Consider the following 15,967-nt stretch of genomic DNA (forward strand, 5'->3'; position numbering starts at 1 on the left):
TCCTGGATGAGCTGCACTACCTGAGCCACTTGCGTGGGTTGTAGACTCCGTCTCATGCTACCACTAGAGTGAAAGCACCGCCAGCATTCAAAAGTGACCAAAACATCAGCCAGGAAGCATAGGAACTGAGAAGTGGTCTGTGGTCACCACCTGCAAAACCAATCCTTTATTGGGGGTGTCTTGCTAATTGCCTATCATTTCCACCTGTTGTCTATTCCATTTGCACAACAGCATGTGAAATTTATTGTCAATCAGTGTTGCTTCCTAAGTGGACAGTTTGATTTCACAGAAGTGTGATTGACTTGGAGTTACATTGTGTTGTTTAAGTGTTCCCTTTATTTTTTTGAGCAGTGTATAATGTACAAGTTAGTCTTGTTTCCAGTCTGACAAGCTTGATTGAATGCATGAAACTAGTAAATAGTGTACCCAGCTCATTGGTCAGGGAACCTACACCGTTTACACACCATAGAGTGCAAGAGGATGCGGTGGTATCGTGCCAATATATTCGAGCTATTTTAAAAGAAAATCACCTGGAATAGCCAACAAGGCAATTGATAGTGTAATAATAATATACACAATAATGCAAAAATGTAATGTAATGGTTTTTATGATTAAAGATAAACAAAATGTCGAGCTTTATCGAAAAGGGACACCCCTTCATACGAGGCTTGATGGTTTATCCCGGAAGCATGTTCCTGTGTTTAGGGAAATAAACGGTGACTTGTTTAGCTATTCGGCCAACATCGCGCGACTGCCCTACCTTCACTTATCACCGAAAATATTACAAAAGCAAACAAGTTATTCTCGTTTTTAAATCACAAGCAATTCATATGGATTTTATTTTAAAATATCGTGAATAGCTGATTCATGACGTTCTCGGTTTGTAGTTTGTAGACTGTCCGCAAACTCGTGCTTCCCGAGGAGGTTCTTCTTTACACTTCATAGAGCTTGACATTGTCAGAACAGAACGTTTGACTGGGAAAGGGTTGAGTTGCATCAGTGGCAGCAGCTTTAGTGGAGACAATGTCTGACTCTATTATTTTAGCTCTGATAGTGTTTCTTATATTGTGTTTGGTTGTAACAGTGGTGGCAGCTATTGTGTACTCTGGGCTCTTCACTGAGGTCAATATCAAGACAGGGTCGCCTCCTATCAAAAACTTTACCATTGCCTACAAACTTCACAAGGGACCTTATAAAGACTGTGGTGCTGCCTTCACCGAGACTGTCAGTATTGGGCCAAAGCTCAATACCATCCGTGTGTCCTACGATGACTCCACAGAGGTAAGACACCTTCTGAACGGCATGCTGACCTGACTGTCATCTTGTGTCAGGGTGTGGGCGAGAGAATAACTCAATAAACTGTGTTCACTTCCAGATTTCTTTCTCAGTCAGCTCTTTTCAAAGGAACAAAGCTTGAATCCAGAGAGCTGAGTGGAATTCTGATTTGGGAGCATGAATAAAGTCAGCTGTCCAATGCCACGTTGCACAGCTGATGATTTTCCCCCATCTGTGGTTCCAGTTTACTTTGGCATTAGCATGCAACTGACTCAAAAATGGCAAACAGACCGTATGGACAAATCCTCCCTCCCATGAGTCAGATGGAAAAACAGAATTTGTCATTATGCTAAATATAGTGTAGTACTACACCCTGGCTGCAGTATGAATGCAATTATGTTCACTCTTACAGAGCTTGAGGGTAATTTATTCTGACACATTGGCTGTGAGAAGAAACTGGCTTGAGGGTAGTACTTAGTCCAGGCCAGTGTCTGTTTAGTGACTTTACACAGCAACAGTTTGTGGAGTATCCTTGGTCACGTCCTTCTTTCTCTTTTTAGTATACCTGTCCTGTACTGTAAAGCACCACCTATAAATAGATCACCACTCAGCTGAGAGCTGTAAGTTCCTCATTCCTCCTCCCATGAGCTCAGGTGTTTAGTCAAAAAGCTGTGGCAGCCACACAACAGCTGCCTGTTAGAGCTAGATGTTTACTGAGATCTCAACTAATGATAAAGGATGAACACAGGCTGGGTTGCCAATGGGACGGTCTGGATACACTCATGTGACCCAGTGGTAATAGGAGCAGACAGATACAGAAGCAAAAGGTTTATACATTTGTGATGTGAAATTCCTGCAAGACAAAACCCTGTACCTGAGATGCACACAGCCCAGTGTAGGCATATAATGATGGTGTTTGCGTGGGTTTTGTTGCATGTATTGTGGTTTGGCTTTGTGCTATTTGTGTAGCAGTTAGATGAGCTCTTTGGATAGGATAGTTATATTGTGTTATGTCAGCCTCTGACATTTGAGTGCTGGGCATTCCCATGAGCACCAACATGTGAAGTTCATAGGAGCATGTCAAATTGGGTGTCAAATGAAAGCTGAGTCTATATCTTTGAGAAATTAAGGCGTACAGTGACTATCATAAGTAGCCTATTCACCCCACTTGGAATTTTTTACACTTTGTTGCGTTACAAAGTGGGATTGAAATGAATTTAATTGTTTTACATTTTTTGTTGTTCATCTACACAAAACACTGTCAAAGTGGAAGAAAAATTATATTATATACTTGATTACATAAGCATTCACCCCTCTAAGTCAATACATGTTAGAAACACTTTTGGCAGCAATTACAGCTGTGAGTCTTCTTGGGTAAGTCTAAGAGCCTTCCACACCTGGATTGTGCAATATTTGCCCATTTTATTATTTTAAAAATTCTTCAAGCTCTGTCAAGGTGTTGGGGATCAAGTCTTGCCATATATTTTCAAGCAGATTTAAGTCAAAACTGTAACTTGGCCACTCCGAAACATTCACTGTCTTCTTGGTAAGCAACTCCAATGTAGATATGGCCTTGTGTTGTAGATTTTTGTCCTGCTGAAAGTTGAATTCCTCTCCCAGTGTCTGTTGTAAAGCAGACTGAAGCAAGCTTTCCTCTAGGATTGTGCCTGTGCTTAGCTCCATCCTGTTTCTTTTTATCCTGAAAAACTCCCCAGTCTTTACCGATGTCAAGCATACCCATACCATGATGCAGCCACTAAGGCTGGGAATTGCCAGGACCTCACGATACGATATTATCGCAATACTTAGGGGCCGATATGATATGTATTGCGATTCTCACAATTCTATATGTATTGCGATTCGATACTGTGATTTTGTGATTTGATGTTCCAGAGAGACGAGAGAGCATGAGAAAAATGTGTTTTGATCAGTCATGGAAATATGTTAACTCATTTAAAAAGAAGATGGAGAGCAGGCTATAGGATGAAAAATACCATAGTTTTGACGCAGGTACAGCCGACTAGCGCTAGCTAGCTGAAAAGAGTCAAAGTATCTACAGTGCCTTCGGAAAGTATTCAGACCCCTTGACTTTTTCCCAAAATATTTACACTACAGCCTTATTCAAAAATGTATTAAATTGTTTCTTTCCCCTCATCAATCTACACACAATACCTCATAATGACAAAGCAAAAACTGGTTTGTAGAATTTTTTTAAAATTTAAAAAACTGATATCACATTTACATAAGTATTCAGACCCTTTACTCAGTACTTTGTTGAAGCACCTTTGGCAGCAATTACAGCCTCTAGTCTTCTTGGATATGACACTACAAGCTTGGCACACCTGTATTTGGGGAGTTTCTCCCATTCTTCTCTGCAGATCCTCTCAAGCTCTGTCAGGTTGGATGGGGAGCATTGCTGCACAGCTATTTTCAGGTCTCTCCAGAGCTGTTCTGATCGGGTTCAAGTCCTGGCTCTGGCTGGGCCACTCAAGGACATTCAGAGACTTGTCCCGAAGCCACTCCTGCGTTGTCTTGGCTGTGTGCTTAGGCTCGTTGTCCTGTTGGAAGGTGAACCTTCGCCCCAGTCTGAGATCCTGAGCACACTGGAGCAAGTTTTCATCAAGGATCTCTCTGTACTTTGCATCTTTGCCTCAATCCTGACTAGTCTCCCAGTCCCTGCCGCTGAAAAATATCCCCACAGCATGATGCTGCCACCCATGTTTCACTCTAGGGATGGTGCCAGGTTTCCACCAGACGTGATACTTGGCATTCTCAATCTTGTTTCTCATGGTCTGAGAGTCCTTTAGGTGCCTTTTGGCAAACTCCAAGCAGGCTGTCATGTGCCTTTTACTGAGGAGTGGCTTCCGTCTGGCCATTCTACCATAAAGGCCTGATTGGTGGAGTACTGCAGAGATGGTTGTCCTTCTGTAAGGTTCTCCCATCTCCACAGAGGAACTCTAGAGCTCTGTCAGAGTGACCATCGGGTTCTTGGTCACCTCCCTGACCAAGGCCCTTCTCCCCCGATTGCTCAGTTTGGCCGGGTGGCCAGCTCTAGGAAGAGTATTGGTGGTTCCAAACTTCTTCCATTTAAGAATGATGGAGGCCACCGTGTTCTTGGGGACCTTCAATGCTGCAGACATTTTTTGGTACCCTTCCCCAGATCTGTGCCTCGACACAATCTCTGAGCTCTATGGACAATTCCTTCGACCTCATAGCTTGAATTTCGCTCTGAAATACACTGTCAACTCTGGGACAGGTGTGTGTGCCTTTCCAAATCATGTCCAATCAATTGAATATACCACAGGTGGACTCCAATGAAGTTGTAGAAACATCTCAAGGATGAACAATGGAAACAGGATGCACCTGAGCTCAATTTCGAGCCTCATAGCAAAGGGTCTGAATACTTATGTAAAGGTATTTCTGTTTTACATTTTGAAAAACCTGTTTTCGCTTTGCCGTTATGGGGTATTGTGTGTAGATTGCTGAGGAATTTAATCAATTTTAGAATAAGGCTGTAACGTAACAAAATGTGGAATAAGTCAAGGGGTCTGAATACTTTCCGATGGCAATGTATATAATATCGTCCAAAATAATATTGCGATATGTAACTGCATCTATTTTTTTTTTCCTCCATCACTAGCAGCCACCACCATGATTGAAAATTAGGTGGGAGTTAGTCTGTGATGTGTTGTGTTGGATTTGCCCCAAACAGGCTTTGCATTGAAGCCAAAATATTTATTCATTTGCCATATTTTTTTGCAGTATTACTTTAGTGACTTGCTACATACAGGATGCATGTTTTGGAATATTGTTTTTCTGTATATTTGTATTCTTACTTTCACTCTTTCATTTAGGTCATTATTGTGAAGTAACTACAATGTTGTTGATCGATCCTCAGTTTTCTCCCTTCACAGCCGTTGAACTCTGTAGCTGTTTTAAAATCACCAATGGCTTTATAGTGACATCCCTGAGCATTTTCCTTCCTGTCCTGCACACAGTTCAGAAGGACGACTGTATCTTTGTGCCTGGGTGGTTTAATAAATCATCCACAGCATGATTATTAACTTGACCATGCTTGAAGAGATATTCATTGTCTGATTTGTTATTGTTACCCATCTACCAATCACTGCCCTTCTTTATTGGGTTTGGAAAAGCTCCCTTGTCTTTGTAGTTGAATCTATGCTTGAAATTCAATACGTTACTGAGGGACCTTACAGATGTTGTACAATGCCTTCAAAAGGTATTCACACCCCTTTACTTTTTCCACATTTTGATGTTTTACAGCCTGAATTGAACATTTTAATAAATTAAGATTTTGTGTCACACATTAACCCATAATGTTAGTGGAATGTTTTTTTAGAACCATTTTTTAAATTAATAAAATAATTAAGTATTCAACCCCTTTTGTTATGGCAAACTTAAATAAGATCAGGAGTAAAAATGTGCGTAACAAATCACATAAGTTGCATGGACTCATTCCGTGTTCAATAATTGTGATTTTTGAATAACTACCCATCTCTGTACCCCACACATACAATTATCTGTAAGGTCCCTCAATCGAGTATGCCATCCAGGACCTCTATACCAGGCGGTGTCAGAGGAAGGCCCTCAAAATTGTCAAAGACTCCAGCCACCCTAGTCATAGACTGTTCTCTCTGCTACCGCACGGCAAGCACTACCGGAGCGCCAAGTCTAGGTCCAAAAGACTTCTCAACAGCTTCTACCCCCAAGCCATAAGACTCCTGAACAACTAATCATGGCTACCTGGACTAGTTGCACTGCCCCCCCACCCCATCTTTTTATGCTGCTGCTACTCTGTTAATTATTTATGCATAGTCACTTTAACTCTACCTACATGTACATATTACCTCAACTACCTCAACTAGCCGGTGCCCCCGCACATTGACTCTGCACCGGTACCCCCCTGTATATAGCCTCCCTACCTTATTTTATTTTACTTCTGCTCTTTAAAAATAAATAAATGCATTGTTGTTTAAGGGTTGTAAGTAAGCATTTCACGGTAATGTCTACACCTATTGTATTCGGCGCATGTGGCAAATAACATTTGATTTGATTTGAGTAGTGAAATTCAAGCACAGATTCAACCACAAAGAAGGGTACCGATTGGTAGATTTCACCAAGAGGCCAATGGTGATTTTAAAACAGTTACAGAGTTTGTTTGTGATATGAGAACTGAGGATGGAGCAACAACATTGTAGTTACTCCACAATACTAAATCAAATCAAATAACATTTTATTTGTCACATGCGCCGAGTACAACAGTGAAATGCTTACTTACAAGTCCTTAACCAACAATGCAGTTTTAAGAAAAATAAGAGTTAAGAAAATATTCACTAAATAAAGTTAAAAGAATAATAAAAAAACAAAACGAGGCTATATACAGGGTACCGAGTCAATGTGCGGGGGTAATTGAGGTAATATGTACATGTAGGTAGGGGTAAAGTGACTATGCATAGATGGTAAACAGCGAGTAGCAGCAGCGTAAAAAAAAAAAGGGCCGGTCAATGCAACCTCAGTGGCAGCTGTAAGCGGCGGTCGTGTCAGCGGCGGTCTCATCGCAAAACTAAGACCACCGCCGAAACAATTACTTTTCTGCTGAATTGTTCGAGGAAGGAAAGACAGGAAGGTTGAACACCACTCTCTCACTTGAGTATCTTACCTAGTTATTACCTAGTTAGCTTTGTCAAATGTAGTTTACAAAAGTTCAATCAGTAAGGATGGTCAGAATGGGTGTCACTTGTATTTCTATTCAGTAAGCATAATATATTCACATCGCTTCTTATCTCATGGGCATAGAGGGTATTCATATGGTAGTTTACAATGTTACATTGTCAGTATAGCGTCATGTCTCCTCCTTTATAATTAGCAAGCGTGAGGATCATCGTTCACTTATTAACTTCAGCCTATGAGTACGGCACACTACGGAAATGTCACCACACTTGGTGAGATACCTATGGGCTCACTAGTGCAGTTATCACTTTCCTTTCTCTCGACCAATGGGCATAAAGTCAGGGGAGTATTGTCAACTTACCCTTGTGTCTCTCACTTGCTGTTTTACAGTAAGTCTTCCAAACGACCTTCTACCTCCCCACCGCCACCTGAAGGCCCATCATCGGAACCCCATTTTACCAGCGGGGGGTTTCAATGCCAGCTGCCCCCATAAGGGTTATCTGTCATCCACATCTGGCTCAGAGGAGCATTTCCTCGAAGACTAGGCATACCCCAATCTACCTAAATAAAATGCCATATTGCATTCTGTCTTTGTTGTCCATTCAGTTAAGCCTGTACTCGATTGAACTGTGTGTGTTTTTCTATACCTGTTCGCTCTTTTCCCTTTAGGCTTTATAGACGCTCCCCGCCCCTTAGTGGCAACCCTTCTAATTTAGTGTATCTTGTTGAATTTCTGGTCTCTGGCAGCATTTGGAACAGCCAATCTGCGGTCAAGAACGCAGAGTTCATGTCAGCCTATGCTGCCCTTCAGTCCCTTTACCTTTTGGCCCTGACGGAGACATGGATCACCCCAGAGAACATTGCTACTCCCGCTGCTCTCGCTCTTTTTATTTCACAACGGTTTAGATGTTACTATGATCCTCTACACTATAATAGCTTATGTTTGTCACAAACTGAAATTTGGTGAACTATTAAGAGTTCTCCATTTGGCAAATCTGACCATAACTATCCTCTTGATTCCGGCTTATAAGCAAAAACTGAAGCAGGAAGCACCAGTGACTCGGTTAATAAAAAAGTTGTCAGATGACGCAGATGCTAAGCTACAGGACTGTTTTGCTAGCACAGACTGGAACATGTTCCGGAATTCTTCAGGTAGCATTGAGGAGTACACCATATCAGTCACTGGCTTCATCAATAAGTGCATCGATGATGTCGTCCCAACAGTGACCGTACGTATATACCCCAACCAGAAGCCATGGATTACAGGAAACATCCGCACTGAGCTAAAGGGTAGAGCTTCCGCTTTCAAGGAGCGGGACTCTAACCCGGACGCTAATAAGAAATCCCGCTATGCCCTCCGACGAACCATCAAACGGGCAAAGAGTCAATACAGGACTAAGATTGAATCGTACTACACCGGCTATGACGCTCGTCGGATGTGGCAGGGCTTGAAAACTATTACAGACTACAAAGGGAAGCACAGCCGCGAGCTGCCCAGTGACACAAGACTTCCAGACGAGCTAAACCACTTCTATGCTCGCTTCGAGGCAAGCAACACTGAAGCATGCATGAGAGCACCAGCTGTTCCGGATGACTATGTGATCACGCTCTCCGTAGCCGATGTGAGTAAGACTTTTAAGCAGGTCAACATTCACAAAGCCACAGGGCCAGACAGATTACCAGGACGTGTACTCCGAGCATGTGCTGACCAACTGGCAAGTGTCTTCACTGACATTTTCAACATGTCCCTGACTGAGTCTGTAATACCAACATGTTTCAAGCAGACCACCATAGTCCCCGTGCCCAAGGACTCTAAGATATCCTGCCTAAATGATTACCGACCCGTAGCACTGACGTCTGTAGCCATTAAGTGCTTTGAAAGGCTGGTCATGGCTCACATCAACACCATTATCCCAGAAACCCTAGACGCACTCCAATTTGCATACCGCCCCAACAGATCCACAGATGATGCAATCTCTATTGCACTCCACACTGCCCTTTCCCACCTGGACAAGAGGAACACCTACGTGAGAATGCTATTCATTTACTACAGCTCAGCATTCAACACAATAGTGCCCTCAAAGCTCATCACTAAGCTAAGGATCCTGGGACTAAACACCTCCCTCTGCAACTGGATCTTGGACTTCCTGACGGGCCGCCCCCAGGTGGGAAGGGTAGGTAACAACACATCTGCCACACTGATCCTCAACACGGGGGCCCCTCAGGGGTGCGTGCTCAGTCCCCTCCTGTACTCCCTGTTCACCCATGACTGCATGGCCAGGCACGACTCCAACACCATCATTAAGTTTGCCGACGACACAACAGTGGTAGGCCTGATCACCGACAACAATGAGACAGCCTATAGGGAGGAGGTCAGAGACCTGGCCGTGTGGTGCCAGGATCACAACCTCTCCCTCAACGTGACCAAGACAAAGGAGATGATTGTGGACTACAGGGAAAAAAAAGAGGACTGAGCACAACCCCATTCTCATCGACGGGGCTGTAGTGGAACAGGTTGAGAGCTTCAAGTTCCTTGGTGTCCACATCACCAACGAACTATCATGGTCCAAACACACCAAGACAGTCGTGAAGAGGGCACGACAAAGCCTATTCCCCCTCAGGAGACTGAAAAGATTTGGCATGGGTCCTCAGATCCTCAAAAAATTCTACAGCTGCACCATCGAGAGCATCCTGACTGGTTGCATCACCGCCTGGTATGGCAACTGCTTGGCCTCCGACGCAAGGCGCTACAGAGGGTAGTGCGTACGGCCCACTACATCACTGGGGCCAAGCTTCCTGCCATCCAGGACCTCTATACCAGGCAGTGTCAGAGGAAGGCCCTCAAAATTGTCAAAGACTCCAGCCACCCTAGTCATAGACTGTTCTCTCTGCTACCGTACGGCAAGCGGTACCGGAGTGCCAAGTCTAGGTCCAAAAGACTTCTCAACAGCTTCTACCCCCAAGCCATAAGACTCCTGAACAGCTAATCATGGCTACCCAGACTATTTGCACTGCCCCCCCCCCCACCCCCCCACCCCCCCACCACATCTTTTTACGCTGCTGCTACTCTGTTAATTATTTATGCATAGTCACTTTAACTCTACCCACATGTACAGTGGGGGAAAAAAGTATTTAGTCAGCCACCAATTGTGCAAGTTCTCCCACTTAAAAAGATGAGAGAGGCCTGTAAATTTCATCATAGGTACACGTCAACTATGACAGACAAATTGAGGAAAAAAAATCCAGAAAATCACATTGTAGGATTTTTAAGGAATTTATTTGCAAATTATGGTGGAAAATAAGTATTTGGTCACCTACAAACAAGCAAGATTTCTGGCTCTCGCAGACCTGTAACTTCTTCTTTAAGAGGCTCCTCTGTCCTCCACTCGTTACCTGTATTAATGGCACCTGTTTGAACTTGTTATCAGTATAAAAGACACCTGTCCACAACCTCAAACAGTCACACTCCAAACTCCACTATGGCCAAGACCAAAGAGCTGTCAAAGGACACCAGAAACAAAATTGTAGACCTGCACCAGGCTGGGAAGACTGAATATGCAATAGGTAAGCAGCTTGGTTTGAAGAAATCAACTGTGGGAGCAATTATTAGGAAATGGAAGACATTCAAGACCACTGATAATCTCCCTCGATCTGGGGCTCCACGCAAGATCTCACCCCGTAGGGTCAAAATGATCACAAGAACGGTGAGCAAAAATCCCAGAACCACACGGGGGGACCTAGTGAATGACCTGCAGAGAGCTGGAACCAAAGTAACAAAGCCTACCATCAGTAACACACTACGCCGCCAGGGACTCAAATCCTGCAGTGCCAGACGTGTCCCCCTGCTTAAGCCAGTACATGTCCAGGCCCGTCTGAAGTTTGCTAGAGTGCATTTGGATGATCCAGAAGAGGATTGGGAGAATGTCATATGGTCAGATGAAACCAAAATATAACTTTTTGGTAAAAACTCAACTCGTCGTGTTTGGAGGACAAAGAATGCTGAGTTGCATCCAAAGAACACCATACCTGCTGTGAAGCATGGGGGTGGAAACATCATGCTTTGGGGCTGTTTTTCTGCAAAGGGACCAGGACGACTGATCTGTGTAAAGGAAAGAATGAATGGGGCCATGTATCGTGAGATTTTGAGTGAAAACCTCCTTCCATCAGCAAGGGCATTGAAGATGAAACGTGGCTGGGTCTTTCAGCATTACAATGATCCCAAACACACCGCCCGGGCAACGAAGGAGTGGCTTCGTAAGAAGCATTTCAAGGTCCTGGAGTGGCCTAGCCAGTCTCCAGATCTCAACCCCATAGAAAATCTTTGGAGGGAGTTGAAAGTCCGTGTTGCCCAGCGACAGCCCCAAAACATCACTGCTCTAGAGGAGATCTGCATGGAGGAATGGGCCAAAATACCAGCAAGTGTGTGAAAACCTTGTGAAGACTTACAGAAAACGTTTGACCTGTGTCATTGCCAACAAAGGGTATATAACAAAGTATTGAGAAACTTTTGTTATTGACCAAATACTTATTTTCCACCATAATTTGCAAATAAATTCATTAAAAATCCTACAATGTGATTTTCAGGATTTTTTTTCTGATTTTGTCTGTCATAGTTGACGTGTACCTATGATGAAAATTTCAGGCCTCTCTCATCTTTTTAAGTGGGAGAACTTGCACAATTGGTGGCTGACTAAATACTTTTCTTCCCCACTGTATGTGCTTTCTTGAGCAGGGGGACCTTGCGGGGGCTGCAGGATTTCAGTCCTTCACAGTGTAGTGTGTTACCAATTGTTTTCTTGGTGACTATGGTCCCAGCTGCCTTGATCATTGACAAGATCCTCCCGTGTAGTTCTGGGCTGATTCCTCACCGTTCTCATGATCATTGCAACTCCACGAGGTGAGATCTTGCATGGAGCCCCAGGCCGAGGGAGATTGACAAGTCTTTTGTGTTTCTTCCATTTGCTAATAATCGCACCAACTGTTGTCACCTTCTCACCAAGCTGCTTGGCGATGGTCTTGTAGCCCATTTCAGCCTTGTGTAGGTCTACAATCTTGTCCCTGACATCCTTGGAGAGCTCTTTGGTCTTGGCCATGGTGGAGAGTTTGGAATCTGATTGATTGATTGCTTCTGTGGACAGGTGTCTTTTATACAGATAACAAACTGAGATTAGGAGCACTCGCTTTAAGAGTGTGCTCCTAATCTCAGCTCTTTACCTGCAGAAAAGACACCTGGGAGCCAGAAATCTTTCTGATTGAGAGGGGGTCAAATACTTATTTCCCTCATTAAAATGCAAATCAATTTATAACATTTTTGACATGCGTTTTTCTGGATTTTGTTGTTGTTATTCTGTCTCACTGTTCAAATAAACCTACCATTAAAATTATAGACTGATCATTTCTTTGTAATTGGGCAAACGTACTAAATCAGCAGGGGATCAAATACTTTTTTCCCTCACTGTATGAAGGCACAACTCTCTGTCACTAAGCAACAGCTCTAAACTCCTTAGTGGTGTTCAGCTATGGGTAATTACAAGTAATTCAAGACTAATTACAGTACTACTTCTAAATTATGCTTTGTACTTTCTATCCATGGGCTGCCAATGCCACTTCACCATATGCCTTCATCCAAAATAACAGTTTGCAGCCAAATACGGAACAATCCGAATGGCTCATTAGTTCTTGAAGGGGAAAGGCAATATTCGAAAAAGGGGGAAGAGAGCAACATGATGCTTGCTGTCTGTTTCGCTCGCGCATGAATCTTTTTGTGAGTGTGTTTTGACAGGATTTTTAACAGAGCTGTTTTAATATGCATGTGGGGTGTGCAATTAATGTCCCCTCACAAGGGGAACGGATGAGAAGCGAGAGAGAAAGTATGTTTCAACCTCACTAGCAGGGGAATGGACTGTCTGCCTTCCCTTGGGGAAAGGATGCCTGATGGATAGAGACAGAGCTGAAATGATCTTCTAAAGCCTGCCTGAAACTTCTCTTGTATTAGCTTCACAACCATGTCATACAGGCCTGCCAACCAACTGTCACTTAATGGACATGGGAATGAGTTAGTTTGTTAATGGCTCTTTTGGTTGAAGACATTCTTTAACTGCTCCAGTATTTAAATCGTTAAAATTGTTGCATGTTGCATTTATATTTTTGTTCAGTATAGTTGGCCCCTCATCACCCAGTGCATAGGCCTAATGTCTAGAAGTATTTCAGGCCTTATACACTACCAGTCAAAAGTTTTAGAACACCTACTCATTCAAGGGTTTTTCTTTATTTTTACTATTTTCTACAATAGTGAAGACATCAAAACTATGAAATAACACATATTGAATCATGTAGTAACCAAAAAAGTGTTAAACAAATCAAAATGTATTTTATATTTATATTTCAAATAGCCTTGATGACAGCTTTGCACACTCTTGGCATTCTCTCAACCAGCTTCACCTGGAATCCTTTTCCAACAGTCTTGAAGGAGTTCCCACATATACTGAGCACTTGTTGGCTGCTTTTCCTTCACTCTGCCATCCAACTCATCCCAAACCATCTCAGTTTGGTTGAGGTCTGGGGATTGTGGAGGCCAGGTCATCTGATAAAGCACTCCGTCACTCTCCTTCTTGGTAAAATAGCCCTTACCCAGCCTGGAGGTGTGTTGGGTCATTGTCCTGTTGAAAAACAAATGATATTCCCACTAAGCCCAAACCAGATGGGATGGCATATGGCTGCAGAATTTTTTTATTTTTTATTTTTTATTTAACCAGGTAAACCAGTTGAGAACAAGTTCTCATTTACAACTGCGACCTGGCCAAGATAAAGCAAAGCAGTGCGATTAAAAACAACAACACAGAGTTACATATGGGGTAAAACAAAACAAAGTCAAAAATACAACAGAAATACATATATATACAGTGTGCAAATGTAGCAAGTTATGGAGGTAAGGCAATAAATAGGCTATAGTGCAAAATAATTACAATTAGTATTAACACTGGAATGATAGATGTGCAAGAGATGACGTGCAAATAGAGATACTGGGGTACAAATTAGCAAAATAAATAACAATATAGGGATGAGGTAGTTGGGCGGGCTAATTTCAGATGGGCTGTGTACAGGTGCAGTGATCGGTAAGGTGCTCTGACAACTGATGCTTAAAGTTAGTGAGGGAGATAAGTGTCTCCAGCTTCAGAGATTTTTGCAATTTGTTCCAGTCATTGGCAGCAGAGAACTGGAAGGAATTGCGGCCAAAGGAGGTGTTGGCTTTGGGGATGACCAGTGAGATATACCTGCTGGAGCGCAGACTATGGGTGGGTGTTGCTATGGTGACCAATGAGCTAAGATAAGGCAGGGATTTGCCTAGCAGTGATTTATAGATGGCCTGGAGCCAGTGGGTTTGGCGACGAATATGTAGTGAGGACCAGCCAACAAGAGCGTACAGGTCACAGTGGTGGGTATTATATGGGGCTTTGGAGACAAAACGGATGGCACTGTGATAGACTACATCCAATTTGCTGAGTAGAGTGTTGGAGGCTATTTTGTAAATGACATCGCCGAAGTCAAGGATCGGTAGGATAGTCAGTTTTACGAGGGCATGTTTGGCAGCATGAGTGAAGGAGGCTTTGTTGCGAAATAGGAAACCGATTCTAGATTTAACTTTGGATTGGAGATTCTTAATGTGAGTCTGGAAGGAGAGTTTACAGTCTAACCAGACACCTAGATATTTGTAGTTGTCCACATACTCTAGGTCAGACCCGTCGAGAGTAGTGATTCTAGTCGGGTGGGCGGGTGCAAGCAGCGTTCGGTTGAAGAGCATGCATTTAGTTTTACTAGTGTTTAAGAGCAGTTGGAGGCTACTGAAGGATGCTGTGGTAGTCATGCTGGTTAAATACATCACAGACAGTGTCACCAACAAAGCACCTCCACACCATAACACCTCCTCATCCATGCTCTACGGTGAGAAATACACATGCGGAGATCATCCGTTCACCCACACCGCGTCTCACAAAGACACGCCGGTTGGAACCAAAAATCTCAAATTTGGACTCCAGACCAAAGGACACAATTCCACTGGTCTAATGTCCATTGCTCGTGTTTCTTGGCCCAAGCAAGTATCTTCTTCTTATTGGTGTCCTTTAGTAGTGGTTTCCTTGCAGCAATTTGACCATGAAGGCCTGATTCACACAGTCTCCTCAGAACAGTTGATGTTGAGATGTGTCTGTTACTTGAACTCTGTGAAGCATTTATTTGGGCTGCAATTTCTGAGTCTGGTAACTCTAATGAACTTATCCTCTGCAGCAGAGGGCACTCTGGGTCTTCCATTACTATGGCGGTCCTCATGAGAGCCAGTTTTATCATAGCGCTTGATGGTTTTTGCGACTGCACTGGAAGAAACGTTCAAATTTCTTGAAATGTTCCGTCTTGACTGACCTTCATGTCTTAAAGTAATGATGGACTGTCGTTTCTCTTTCCTTATTTGAGCTGTTCTTGCCATAATATGGACTTGGTATTTTCCCAAATAGGGCTATCTTCTGTATACCCCCCCTACCTTGTCACAACACAACTGATTGGCTCAAACGCATTAAGAAGGAAAGAAATTCCACAAATTAACTTTTAACAAGGCACACCTGTTAATTGAAATGCATTCCAGGTGACTACCTCATGAAGCTGGTTGAGAGAATGCCAAGAGTGTGCAAAGCTGTCATCAAGGCAAAGGGTGGCTATTTGAAGAATCTCAAATATAAAATATATTTTGATTTGGTTAACACTTTTTTGGTTACTACATGATTCCATAAGTGTTATTTCATAGTTTTGATGTCTTCACTATTATTCTACAATGTAGAAAATAGTCAAAATAAAGAAAAACCATTGAATGAGTAGGTGTTCTAAAACTTTTGACCAGTAGTGTACATTGGGGGATTTTAAGAGCAACTTTTATTTGGTTATTCTTTATTTTGACTTGGTAGAAATGAAGAAGGATATAAATGTTTTATTATGTTCATGTAATGGCACATTG

The 15,967-nt window shown here is 42.9% G+C and overlaps 1 protein-coding gene across 1 annotated transcript in view; it reads left to right on the forward strand.

The window, feature by feature from the left end:
* Positions 1 to 936: 936 nt before the first annotated feature.
* The window catches only part of LOC311139017 (testis-expressed protein 264-like), a 125,959-nt gene continuing 110,928 nt past the window's right edge, over positions 937 to 15,967 (forward strand). Inside the window, exon 1 of the mRNA XM_084173845.1 lies at positions 937 to 1,281. Within this exon, the coding sequence (XP_084029971.1) occupies positions 1,024 to 1,281 (258 nt within the window). The 5' untranslated portion in view covers positions 937 to 1,023. The remainder of the gene's footprint in view (positions 1,282 to 15,967) is intronic.

This window comes from Coregonus lavaretus, assembly GCF_964263955.1.
Source record: "Coregonus lavaretus genome assembly, chromosome: 12".
NCBI classification, from domain to species: Eukaryota; Metazoa; Chordata; class Actinopteri; order Salmoniformes; family Salmonidae; genus Coregonus; species Coregonus lavaretus.